Source organism: Erinaceus europaeus, chromosome 9 (assembly GCF_950295315.1).
Source record: "Erinaceus europaeus chromosome 9, mEriEur2.1, whole genome shotgun sequence".
Lineage (NCBI taxonomy): Eukaryota > Metazoa > Chordata > Mammalia > Eulipotyphla > Erinaceidae > Erinaceus > Erinaceus europaeus.
Genome location: NC_080170.1, coordinates 102,263,643 through 102,275,912, shown reverse-complemented (window position 1 = coordinate 102,275,912; position 12,270 = coordinate 102,263,643). Strand labels below are relative to the sequence as shown.

The following is a 12,270-nucleotide window of genomic DNA, read 5'->3' as shown; positions in this document are numbered from 1 at the left end:
TCACCAGCCCCATTGCTGCCCTTTACCATCCAGCGTCTATTCAGCCATGAGGGCAGCAGCTTCCAGATGTTCAGCTCGGAGGCTTATGGTCAAAAGAACCTGATGTTCAAAGACGCCACCTCAGAGTTGGTGCCCATCGCCACACAGACCTATGAGGCGTGGCTGGGTCAGGAGTACCTGCATGCCATGAAGGGCCTCCTCTGTGACCCCAACCGTAAGTCCACCTGCCACATCTCCCACCAGCTTCAGCCCAGCATGACTGTGGGCGTGGCTAGCAAGACTTCCTGGAGAGGCACCTCTGGGCCTCAGTTGGAGCCTCCTTCTTCTACCTCCCTGTCTCCAGAGTTTGGGGAGGAAGACTTTGCTGTACCCTAGAGGTCCTACTTCTCCAAGGAGTAGGATCCAGGCCATTGGGCCCACCTCCACAGTGAAGTCAAATCTTGTCATTCTCTTTCTTCAGTTCCTCCCTTTTTCTCTCTACTCCTTTACCATGATCCTTTTTCTCTGTGAGGATATGAGATCAAATGGCCACTTGTAGCGAACAGAGGCAAGCGCCAGAATTTCCTTCTGCTCTAACTCTGCACTCTTCCTACTGACACACCAAGTACTCCCTCCCTCCCTCCCCCAGCCCTCAAGTCATGTCCAGCCCAGTCCCTTGCAAGGAGTGAGCCTGACTCCACACTCACGCCCTCACAGGGCTGCCCCACTACCTGCGCTGGTGTGTGCTCTCCACCCCGGAGATCCAGAAGTGTGGAGACATGGCTGTGGCCTTCAGTCGGCAGAGGCTCAAGCCAGAGATACAGTGTGTGTCAGCTGAGTCCCCACAGCACTGCATGGAACAGATCCAGGTAGGGGGCATGCCTGGAGGGCCAGGGCAGGCTGGGTGGACAGGTGGTAATAGCACCTGGGATGGTCCTTACATGCCCTCCCTGGGGACCCACCTGGTCTGGAGATGAGGGGGCAACCAGGAGATAAGACGGTTTCTGATGCCAATCCCACAGAGAAAGGCGAGGGGGAAACGCCTCAAGGAGATTAGGCAGCCCATCCTGAGGGCAGAGTCAAAGGGGCTGTTTCCCCTGAGAGAACTCTAGGGGCTTGTCTCTGAACAGGTGGCTGGAAGGACAAGGAGCAGGAAACTGGCCCAGCTCTGCACCCAACAGTCCCGTAACCCTGGGCAAGGTCTTTCCCTTTTCTGTGTCCACCCTAAAGGGGCCTTGGATCATTGTTAAACACCTTTGACAGTAACCTGAAGTTAAAATTAGATGTAACATCAATCACAACCTAAGATAGAAAAGCAAGTCTAAATATGTGGAAAAGCTGTAACTCTTGTATAGATAGATAGCAAAACAAAACAGTACTTACCCTTGCTAAGCAGAATGCATGCTGATGTTTTCTGTTTTTTTTTCCCTCTTGTTGCCCTTGTTGTAGTTATTGTTGTTGTTATTGATGTCGTCATTGTTAGATAGGACAGAGAGAAATCGAGAGAGGAGGGGAAGACAGAGAAGGGGAGAGAAAGATAGACACCTGCAGACCTCCTTCACTACCTGTGAAGTGACTCCCCTGCAGATGGGGAGCAGGGGGCTCGAACCACAATCCTTAAGCTGGCCCTTACCCTTTGCGCCATGTGCGCATAACCCACTGTGCTACCACCCAACTCCCGTGTTTTCTGTTATGTTTTATCCAACATTCTTAAACTTCTGGTGACCCATTAAATTGATCTGGCACCCCACAGCATGCCTTCACCTGCAGTTAAAAGCCCTGGTCCTTGTCTCTGAGGCCTTGCTAGCTTTTTCCTGTTTTTGTCTCACTGACTGGAGCCTAAGGCCTGAATTTGAGATGCAGTTAGTCCTATCATGGCCACAGATGTCCTGTCATCCCTGGCTTCCCAAACTCTTCCCCTCTTGTTTTGTTTTGGTTTGTTTGGTTTTGTTTTCATTCAGAGAGAGGGAGAGAGACCAGGCACCAGTGTTTTCCCTGTTGCCATGGCACCTCTGATGCGGCCCTGGGGTTTGAACCTAGACCGCAAATATAGCAAGGCACAGAGAGCTATCTACCTCCCTGCCTGCTTCCTTTTTTTCATTTTCTTTCTTTCATATATATATATATATATATATATATAGATAGATAGATAGAGAGAGAGAGAGAGAGAGACAGTGACAGAGAGGCAGAGGCAGGGACAGAGTGAAAGAGACCATAGCACAGGCGCTTCCTTCAACAAAGTGGGGGCCTGGCTCAAACTTGGGTCATGCTCATGGAAAAGCAGCATGCTATCCAAATGAGCTGTTTTGCTGATCACCTGCTCTGATTTTTTTTTTAAATTTTTTATTATCTTTATTGGATCTAGACAGCCAGAAATCAAGAGGGAAGGGGGTGATAGAGAAACAGAGAGACAGACAGACACCTGCAGCCCTGCTTCACCACTCGTAAAGCTTTTCCCCTGCAGGTGGGGACCAGGGGCTCGAACCCGGGTCCTTGCACATTGTAATACATGCGCTTAACCAGGTGTGCCACCACCCAGCCCCACCTGCTCTGATTTTTAAGAGTGAGTGTGTCTGATGGTCAGGGTCGCTTGTCAGAATAAGCCACCCCCCACATACAGGTCAGGCAACAGCCCCTCAGAGGTGCTCACTTCACCACAGCAAGACACCACATTGGCCTGAAAGCCAAGGAGAGAATGGACAGGAATTACAAGGGAAGGGCAGGAGCATGGTAAATAACAGCCTTATAAGCCACATTCGCTACTAAACCTTTGTGTGAGTTACCTCCTTTAACCCTCACTACATTAAGAGGTGGGTATGGCCACTAGCTCATGCAACCTCTGGGGCTGGGAGAAGTTGAGTAAGTAACTTGCCCAAGGTCACCCTGATCAGATAGGAGGAGCCCTATCTCCAGATGCCCTCAGAAACCTGTCTCCCCTGTGCGTGTTTCCAGGGGAGGAAGGCCCTCAGCTCTGATGGAGGGAGGGAAGATTGGGGTCAGCTGTATCTCCTAAACCTAGGCATGCTGTCCTGTGATAACTGGCTGGCCTACCAGCCTAAGTAGACCTTCCTTCCCAGAGGGCCAGGGGAAAAGAAAGCCCACTGCTATGTGCAGAAAGAAATGAACTTTGGAGTTTCCTCAGAAACCCCAACAAAAATCTCAGAGAGCCTCTGTAGTAACTGAACACTCTCAGAGATGGTGTTTGCTATAGTTAACATGGCTCCCTCCACAATGAGGAAACATCATTGTGATACAGAGAAGCAAATGTCAGCTGAACTGGGTTCTGGCCTATGTGTCTAGGGTCTAAGCTCCATTCTGACATCTCAGAAGGTGGGAGACAGTCTAGGTAAGGGGAAGAGAGGGCCTTAGAAACATATCCTACAGGCTTAAAAAAAATACCACCAAAGCTTGTTCTTCTACCATCATTGTGTCAGGATCTGTAGGTCAACACTTACGGGGTTGCATGAGTCTTTCCCAGTCCATCCCTCCCTTCAGGGTTTGCCACCCAAATGTGACTTGATTCTCAGCTTATCTATCACTTTGCAACATTAGAGGATCCACTTCACCAAAGGTTTGTGGATGGACAAGTGGCTGACTCCTCAGAGGTGTGAGGGACAAGGACCTGAGGCCCCTCATAGCTCCAGAGACAGGACTTTATCCCTCAGTCCCGGAGCCTCCTCCCATAGGCCCTGACTGCTTCTTTTTTTTTTTTAACATCTGAATCATTTTTTTTTAAACTTTTTATTAAGAAAGGATTAATGAACAAAAACATAAGGTAGGAGGGGTACAACTCCACACAATTCCCACCACCCAATCCCCATAACCCACCCCCTCCCATGATAGCTTTCCCATTCTCTAGCCCTCTGGGAGCATGGACCCAGGGTCGTTGTGGGTTGCAGAAGGTAGAAGGTCTGGCTTCTGTAATTGCTTCCCCGCTGAACATGGGCGTTGACTGGTCGGTCCATACTCCCAGTCTGCCTCTCTCTTTCCCTAGTAGGGTGGGTCTCTGGGGAAGCTGAGCTCCAGGACACATTGGTGGGGTCTTCAATCCAGGGAAGCCTGGCCAGGATCCTGGTGGCATCTGGAACCTGGTGATTGAAAAGAGAGTTAACATATGAAGCCAAACAATTTGTTGAGCAATCATGGATCCCAAGCTTGGAATAGTGGAGAGGAAGTGTTAGGGAGGTACTCACTGCAAACTCTAGTGTACTTCTGCTTTCAGGTATATATTTTGCAGTAGTTTATGGATACGTGTGAACATAAGCTCTCTCTCACAGAAACTGGTGTATATCTAGGTTATGGGACTTTGTTAGGTAGTGAACTACCTGAGATGAAATTAGAGTGTACTATAAAAGGAAAGGTGTCACCCGAGTAATGAAGCTGAAGGGTTGTCATTCCACACGTGAAGTCTCTGGATACAGTCTGAGGTGAAGCATGTTGAGGTGGCAATTGTTGCGTTGGTTTGGTTGTGATCGGCGGATGCAATATTATTTGGTTTGGATTGGGAGATGCATACGGGAAAGTGGACCCATAGGCCCTGACTGCTTCTTTTAAGACCTAGTCCAGGAATATGGTTCAGTACCCCCCAGCTCTTGAGAGCTAGCAGTCCAAGAGGAGAGCCCCTACACTCAGCATAATCCATCATTTTAGAGCCTCCCAGAACAGGGCCTGGCAACAGCAGACCCCTAGTAAGCATCTGGTTAAAGGCTGAAATAGACAGGGGCTTGCTGGTGATTGGTCTCTGCCCTGCCATGTTCCAAGCACCCTTGTTGCAAGGAAAAGAAGGGGCAGACAGGGTAGAATGGGGCCCCAGGGGAAAGAAGCCTGGAGCCAAAGTCCCCAGAAAACTCTACCTTGGCAGCTCCCATCAGATCTTCATACTCAGAGCCATCCTGTGGCTCTCTCCAGGCCTATCTGCCTCCCCCCCACCCAATTTTATTAGGAAGTTAATGATTTACAGCACAATCGTCTACACATAGGCTTCATTTCCCAGCTCAGCATCATGGGTGTCTGCAAAATACTCTCACCCTCAACCTAGGACCCCAGCACTCCCTCCATGCTCTGTTTTCCATTCCTTCCCCAGAGTTCATTGCTTTCATGCAGTACCCCTCCCCCAGTCCAAGTTTTTTTCACCTATGTGTGTGGTCAACTGGCATTCCGCCCTTTCTTCCATATTCACCCCACCTTTCCTTCAGGTTCCAACCAAGGTGAGGTAAAATTGGGATTTTTGAGTTTCTGGTCTAGTATTTGCCTTTTGATATTTGTCCTGGGTTTACCAACAGGGTTCATTTTACTCTGTCCATTTTGTCCTCCCTTTTCTGATGTCTTTGCTTCTGTTGTTGCTGTTGTTTGTGTTAATCAGCTCTGGTCTACTGATGAACTTGTTTAGAGTTGGAGTTTGTTGACTTCTTTTTGTGTAGACCTCCTGTATGTCTTTCTGTCCCCCTTTAGGCTGGCCAAATTGACATGGTGACACTGAGGGGCGAGGACACTTACAAGGCGGGGAAGACCTACGGCCTGGTTCCAGCAGCTGGAGAGCACTATGCCCGTGAGTGGAGGAGCCAGCCACGCAGCTGCAGTGGGGATGTGGCTGACACTAGCCTGTACACACACACACACACAAGCACACTTAACACGTGTACAAACATACACATACACATGTAAATGCCTGTGTCCCCCTTTGGCTACTTTTTTTTTAAACTTTCTTTTTTTATAATATTTATTTATATATTTATTCCCTTTTTTGTTGCCCTTGTTGTTTTATTGATGTTGTTATTGATGTCGTCATTGTTGGATAGGACAGAGAGAAATGGAGAGAGGAGGGGAAGACAGAGAGGGGGAGAGAAAGATAGACACCTGCAGACCTGCTTCACCGCCTGTGAAGCGACTCCCCTGCAGGTGGGGAGCTGGGGTCTCCAACCGGGGTCCTTGCACTTTGAGCCACGTGCACTTAACCTACTGCGCTACCACTGATTCCCCTTTTGGCTACTTTTAAAAGCTCCATCTTTTTTGGTACCTCTGCCAATGAGCTGGTTACTGTCTGTAAGTTTCTCCTGCTCCAGGCCCTAGTGTTTTCATCCAATTGTTAAAAGTCTGACCTATGGTGGCAGACTTTCTCTGAGGGATCAGAACAGTAAACATTTTAGGTTTTTCAGGTTATACACAGACCTAGCTACATAATATTTAAATGTCTCTCTTTTTAAAAAAATTTATTTATTTATTATTTATTCCCTTTTGTTGCCCTTATAGCTTTATTATTGTAGTTATTATTGTTGTCATCGTTGTTGGATAGGACAGAGAGAAATGGAGAGGGGGGGAGACAGAGAGGAGGAGAGAAAGACAGACACCTGCAGACCTGCTTCACCGCCTGTGAAGCGACTCCCTGTCAGGTGGGGAGCCAGGGGCTTGAACCAGGATCCTTAAGCTGGTCCTTGCACTTTGCACCACATGCACTTAAGCCGCTGCACTACCACCTGACTCCCTAAATGACTCTTTTAAAATATAAATGCTGGACTTTGGAGATAACACTTTGTCATGCCTAAGGTCCTGGGTTTGAGCCCCTGATCACCACATGAAAGCAAAAGGGAAGCTTTATAATAGGTAAAGCAGTTCTATTGTGTCTTTACTTCTCTTTTTCTCCCTCTCTGTCTCTCATATATTTTTTAATTTTTTATTATCTTTATTTATTGATTGGATAGAGACAGAAATTGAGAGGGAAGGGAGGGCCAGAGAGGGTGAGAGACAGAGAAACACCTGCAGGCCTGCTTTACCACTTGTGAAGCTTTTCCCCTGCAGGTGCAGACTGGGGGCTCAAACCCAGGTCCTTGCACATTGTAACACGTGCACTCAACCAGTTGCACCACCACCCGGTCTCTCATCTTTTATCTGGGAGATAAAAAAGAAGAAGATGGTGGTCTGGGAGGTGGCGCAGTGGATAAGGCTTTAGACTCTCAAGCATGAGGTCCTAAGCTCAATCCCTGGCCGCACATGCACCAGAGTGATGTCTGGTTGTTTCTCTCTCTCCTATCATTTCTCATGAATAAATAAATGAAACTTTAAAAAAAGAAGAAGATGAAGAAGAAGAATCTGCTGGGAATAGTGGAATTTTGTAGGTACAAAGCCCCAGTAATGACCCTGGAGAAAAAAAAATGTATATGTACCATTGTTAGTTTGCAAGCCAGGTCATATACAACTAGGCCGAGTGAGGTAAACAAACTATCTGTAAGATTTTGTAAGAACAGGGAGTTGGGCGGTAGTGCAGTGGGTTAAGCACACATGGCACAAAACACAAGGGCCAGCGTAAAGATCCCGGTTCGAGCCCCCAGCTCCCCACCTGCAAGGGGTTGCTTTGCAAGTGGTGAAGCAGGTCTGCAGGTGTCTGTCTTTCTCTCCTCCTCTCCAACTTCCCTTCCTCTCTCCATTTCTCTCTGTTCTATCCAATAACAACAACAGCTATGACAATAACAATAACAACTACAACAAGCACAACAACAAGGGCAACAAAATGGGAAAAATGGCCTCCAGGAGCATTGGACTCGTAGTGCAGGCACCAAGCCCCAGCGATCACCCTGGAGGCAAAAAAAAAAAAAAGGTTTCGTAAGAACAATGGTTATCACTGGGAGGTTGGGGACACAAAACTTCGGTGGTGGGCACAGTGTAGAATTATAACCTGTAATCTTACAGTCTTGTAAACCACTATTAATCACAAATATTACAAGTGACTAGCAAAAAAATAAAGAATAAAGAGCCCAGGTGGTGGCAAACCTGATTGCGTGCACATGCTACAATGCACAGTGTCCTGGGTTCAAGTCCCTGGCTTCCACCTGCAGGGAAAAAGCTTGACGAATGAAGCAGTGCTATGGGTTTCTCTCTGTCTCTCTCCCTCTCTGTCTCCCCAGTGCCCTCTCAATTTCTCTCTGTCTCTACCTAGATAAATAAATAAATAGAAGCTGAGTATGTGCCACCCTTTGGGCTACTGGATCCCTTGAGCAAGTGGCTCATGGATGTGACCCTGGGGACATGCTGTCAGCTCCTGCACACCTTCCCTACCCAGTGGCCTGGACTGGGATTTGGCATCTGTCCTCTGAAGTAGTGGCTGGGGCCTTTAGCTCCTTTCACTTGGGTGTGAAAGATCTCTGAGTTTAGGGAAAAAATGCCAGTGCCTGCCTCCACCTCCTTCCAGACAGTGAGAAAAATCCCAACTGGGTGTGAGGACTGACAGGAATCCTTTGAGTGAGGAAGTTTGAGGGTGTGGGAGACAGAATTCTGAAAAGTAGAGACAGGCCACTCTCAGTGATAGAGGTAGGGGGAGCAATTAGGGGTCCTACTGGCAGACATACTTTCTGAACACCTACCAGGTCCTCACACCTGGGCACTGAGCCCCTGCTGCCAGAGCCTGGGCACCAGGTGGAGAGAGGCCTTCTGGGGGCTGGACCACAGCTAGGTGATGGAGAGCAGCAGGAGGGGTAGGTGTGGAGATTCGCCCTGGCAATAGCCTAGCTGGAGAGCAGAGAAGAAGGTCTTAATGGTGTCTCCTTCCCCACAGAGGAGGACAGACGTAACTCATACTTTGTGGTGGCTGTGGTGAAGCGGAACAGCTCCTACTCCTTCACCCTGGACGAGCTTCGGGGCAAGCGCTCCTGCCACTCAGCCTTCGGCAGCCCCTCTGGCTGGGACATCCCTGTGGGCACCCTAGTGAAGAAGGGTTTCATCCTACCCAAGAACTGCGACATCCTCACAGGTAGCGCCCTCTGTGAGGACACAGACACATAAACTCTTCTGTGGGATCAGCAGCAGCATGGGGGGGGGCAGTTCTGAGGGCTGAGGATCCTCACACACTAGGTCTCCACAGAAAGCAGCCCCAGAGATGGCCTCTTCCTGCTTTATGTGCCTTTCACTCTAGAACCATGGGGAATATTCTTACCCATCAGTGTCTGGATGGCAGTTCAGAGAAGGGTGTCATGATGGCTCCTTCCCACATACTCACCCAGAGTTGGAGCATATTCTGGTGGGTGTGGAGGGCCAGATATATCACCCACCCCCATCCCCCAGCAGCCCCTAGGCAGGCAGTTGAAGGAAATTTGTGGGAAAGTACAGTTGTTTGTATCAATGCTAAAAAAAAAAAAAAAAAAAAACACTTTACCAGGCACCCAACAGATCCCACACATGGGCCCCTCCCCATGGGTGAAATCAGGCCCAGTCATGGTGGAGGAAGGAAGCTGGTGAGATCCTTGGGCTGGCTGGGCGCACACCTCTGGACCTATTGCCTCTTGAATGAGAAGAGCCAATTCTTTCTAACCAGCCACACAGAGGCATAAGGAATAGCTACTCTCTCTCCCAACCTCTGAGAACTTGCTCTGACTGGTAATGAGTTCCCTGTCCCCAAAGGAGTCTAAGAGAAGGCTATGTGGGTCAGCAAGAGAGCTCACCTGGATAGTGTGCCTGCTTTGTCATGTGCACACTCCAGGCTCACAGTGGGGGAAATGTTGCTGCTGTGGTAGCTTTCTCTCTCTCCCTTTATCTCTCTGCCTCTTTCTGTCTGAAAAAAAAAAAATCAAGCTTAAGTGGTAAAACCCTATTTAATGACAAAAAAGAAAAAGGGCTGGCCAAAGAGCTCACCTGGATAGTGTGCCCGCTTTGCTGTGTGTGTGTGTGGCCAAAGTTCAAGCCTGACCCCTGTTGCATTGGAGAAGTTGTGTTGTCTATTGTCTTTCTGTGTGTCTCTATATGAAAAAGTCAGTCCAGAGCAGAGAAACCTTGGTGGTGATGAAGGACTGAGAGAGAGAGGGAAGACTGGGTAAGCTCTGGTCAGAGGTTGGTGGGACTGCTGTATCTGGATGACTCTCACAGGAGATGTGCCACCCTGAGCTGGGTGGGCAGTGGAACTGACAAGCAACCTTGAGCTTCAGGGCTGGGCAGATAGGCAGTTTTATGTGGGTGTGGAGGGGCAAGTCCAGCCAGGTCCTGGGCTGCCTTTTCTGCCACCAGCCTTTCCGCACAGCTCCCCACTCTCTCCTCCCCAGCGGTGAGTGAATTCTTCAGTGCCAGCTGCGTGCCTGTGAACAACCCCAAGGACTATCCATCCTCGCTGTGTGAACTCTGCGTGGGGGACGAGTGGGGCCGCAACAAGTGTGTGGGCAACGGCCAGGAGAGGTACTTCGGTGACAGCGGTGCCTTCAGGTACTGTCAGTGGGCCTGACAGGTGGGCTTGGGGCCAGGCACAGAGGCCAGACCCTCCTGTCAACACCCTCCTTGGTCTCTTGGGTGGCAGGTGCCTCGTGGAGAATGCGGGGGATGTGGCCTTTGTCAAGCACACAACCGTCTTCGACAACACCAATGGTAGGTGAGGGGACCTCTCACAGGGCAGGACCAGGTTCTGGAGCTGTGCCCCATCTCCAGCACCCTCCAGGCATGGGTACTGCTGGGACTGAGGGCAGGGCAGCAACCAAGAGAGACTGAGTCGAGAAGGTTCTAGTACTCAGAGGCTCCAGGAACCCCCAAGAACTGCCCAATATGAGCTCAGGCCACACATCTCAGTGCATAAGACACGTGACAGTCTTTACCGGCCTGGAGTCTAAATCTCCATTCCAGGACTTGAAGAGGTAGCTCAGCAGGAAGGTTTTCCAAGCCCTGGCACAACATGGGCAGTGCTATGGCATCTGGGGAAGCTCTGGTGCTCTAGTGTCTCTGTGTGTGTGTCTCTTTCTGTATCTGTTTGAATGAAGAAGTGGCCCAGCTCTGCCAAAACTAAAGAAAATCCCATGTGGTGGCGCACATGGTCAAGCACACATATTACAAAGCATACATAGCAGTCACCGCTTGTCAGCATGACTAGCCTAGCTGAGTACTCTTTCCCCAGAAACAGGACAGAGCAATGAGAGGGATGAAGAGGACAAGGGAGCTGGTCAAAAGGTGCCACCTACCTGCAGTCAAGGATTTAGGGACCCGGGCTAGCAGCCTCTCTCTGTCCTTCCCTCTCATCCTCAGGCCACAATTCTGAGCCCTGGGCAGCGAAGCTGAGTTCAGGGGACTATGAGCTGCTGTGTCTTAATGGGGCACGGGCTGAGGTAGACCAGTTCTCCAACTGCAACCTGGCACAGATCCCAGCCCACGCTGTGATGGTTCGGCCAGACACCAATATCTTTACTGTGTATGGACTACTGGACAAAGCCCAGGTGAGCCAAGGAGTAGCCAGTGGAGGTGAGCGAAGCACCCCCAAATGTTTCCATGTGCCTACATCAGACCATAGGGAAACAGAAGGTCTGGCTGAATATCGTGATTTCTCCCTTAAAAAGGGACATCCCTCTTACAGCACAGTTGCCCCCTCTGTCTTCTGCCTCAGTCATTTTTCCCTTCTCATCTGGACCATTTTCACTAACATGCAAACATGCCGTTATATCTGTTGTCTTAAGAAAAAGAAGGGGAAAAAAAAGATGGGAAGGGTTAGCATAGTGGTTATGCAAAATGAGTCTCATGCCTGAGGTTCCAAGGTCCCAGGTTTAGTCCCTAGCACCACCATAAGCCAGAGCTAAGCAATGTTCTCTAAAAAAAAAAAAAAAAAAAAATTAAGGGAGTCGGACAATAGCGCAGTGGTTTAAGCGCACGTGGCACAAAGTGCAAGGACCAGCGGAAGGATCCCGGTTCAAGCCCCCGGCTCCCCACCTGCAGGGGAATCACTTCACAGGCGGTGAAGCGGGTCTGCAGGTGTCTTTCTCTCCCTCTCTCTGTCTTCCCCTCCTCTCTCCATTTCTCTCTGTCCTTTCCAATAACAACGACATCAATAACAACAATAATAATAACCACAACAATGGTAAAAACAACCAGGGTAACAGAGGGGGAAAAAAATGGCCTCCAGGAGCAGTGGATTCGTGGTGCAGGCACTGAGCCCCGGCAATAACCCAGGAGGCCAAAAAAAAAAAAAAAAAATTAAAAGAAGAAGGAAAGAAAGACTGGACAGAAGATAGCTCACTTGTTAGGACATGTTCCATGCCGTATGTGTGACCAAAGTCACAGCCCTGGTGGTACGTGGGACTAACAGCACTTGGGCAAACTCTGGTGTTATGCTGCCTGTCCTTTCTGTCTCTCTGTCTGTCTGTCTCTCTCTCTCTCCATATATATAGATATATACCTGAAATAAAAATAACAAAAATTTGGCCCAGGAGTATTAAAATTGCTCATGCACTGCAAAAAAATTAATCAATTATATAAAATGAACTCTCTTATTCTTACATCTTCTGTGGCCATAATTTTACTGCCTTCTACAGGAAAATTCTGAGTCATCTCTGAGGTTAT

General features: G+C 49.1%; 1 protein-coding gene across 1 annotated transcript in view; it reads left to right on the top strand.

Moving 5' to 3' along the window:
- Nucleotides 1–12,270, top strand: part of MELTF (melanotransferrin) — a 35,806-nt gene that overhangs the window by 18,941 nt on the left and 4,595 nt on the right. The window contains exons 8-14 of the mRNA XM_007517451.3: nucleotides 34–214; nucleotides 697–848; nucleotides 5,431–5,527; nucleotides 8,525–8,719; nucleotides 10,002–10,158; nucleotides 10,250–10,317; nucleotides 10,966–11,153. Coding sequence (XP_007517513.2) covers nucleotides 34–214; nucleotides 697–848; nucleotides 5,431–5,527; nucleotides 8,525–8,719; nucleotides 10,002–10,158; nucleotides 10,250–10,317; nucleotides 10,966–11,153 — 1,038 coding nt within the window. The remainder of the gene's footprint in view (nucleotides 1–33; nucleotides 215–696; nucleotides 849–5,430; nucleotides 5,528–8,524; nucleotides 8,720–10,001; nucleotides 10,159–10,249; nucleotides 10,318–10,965; nucleotides 11,154–12,270) is intronic.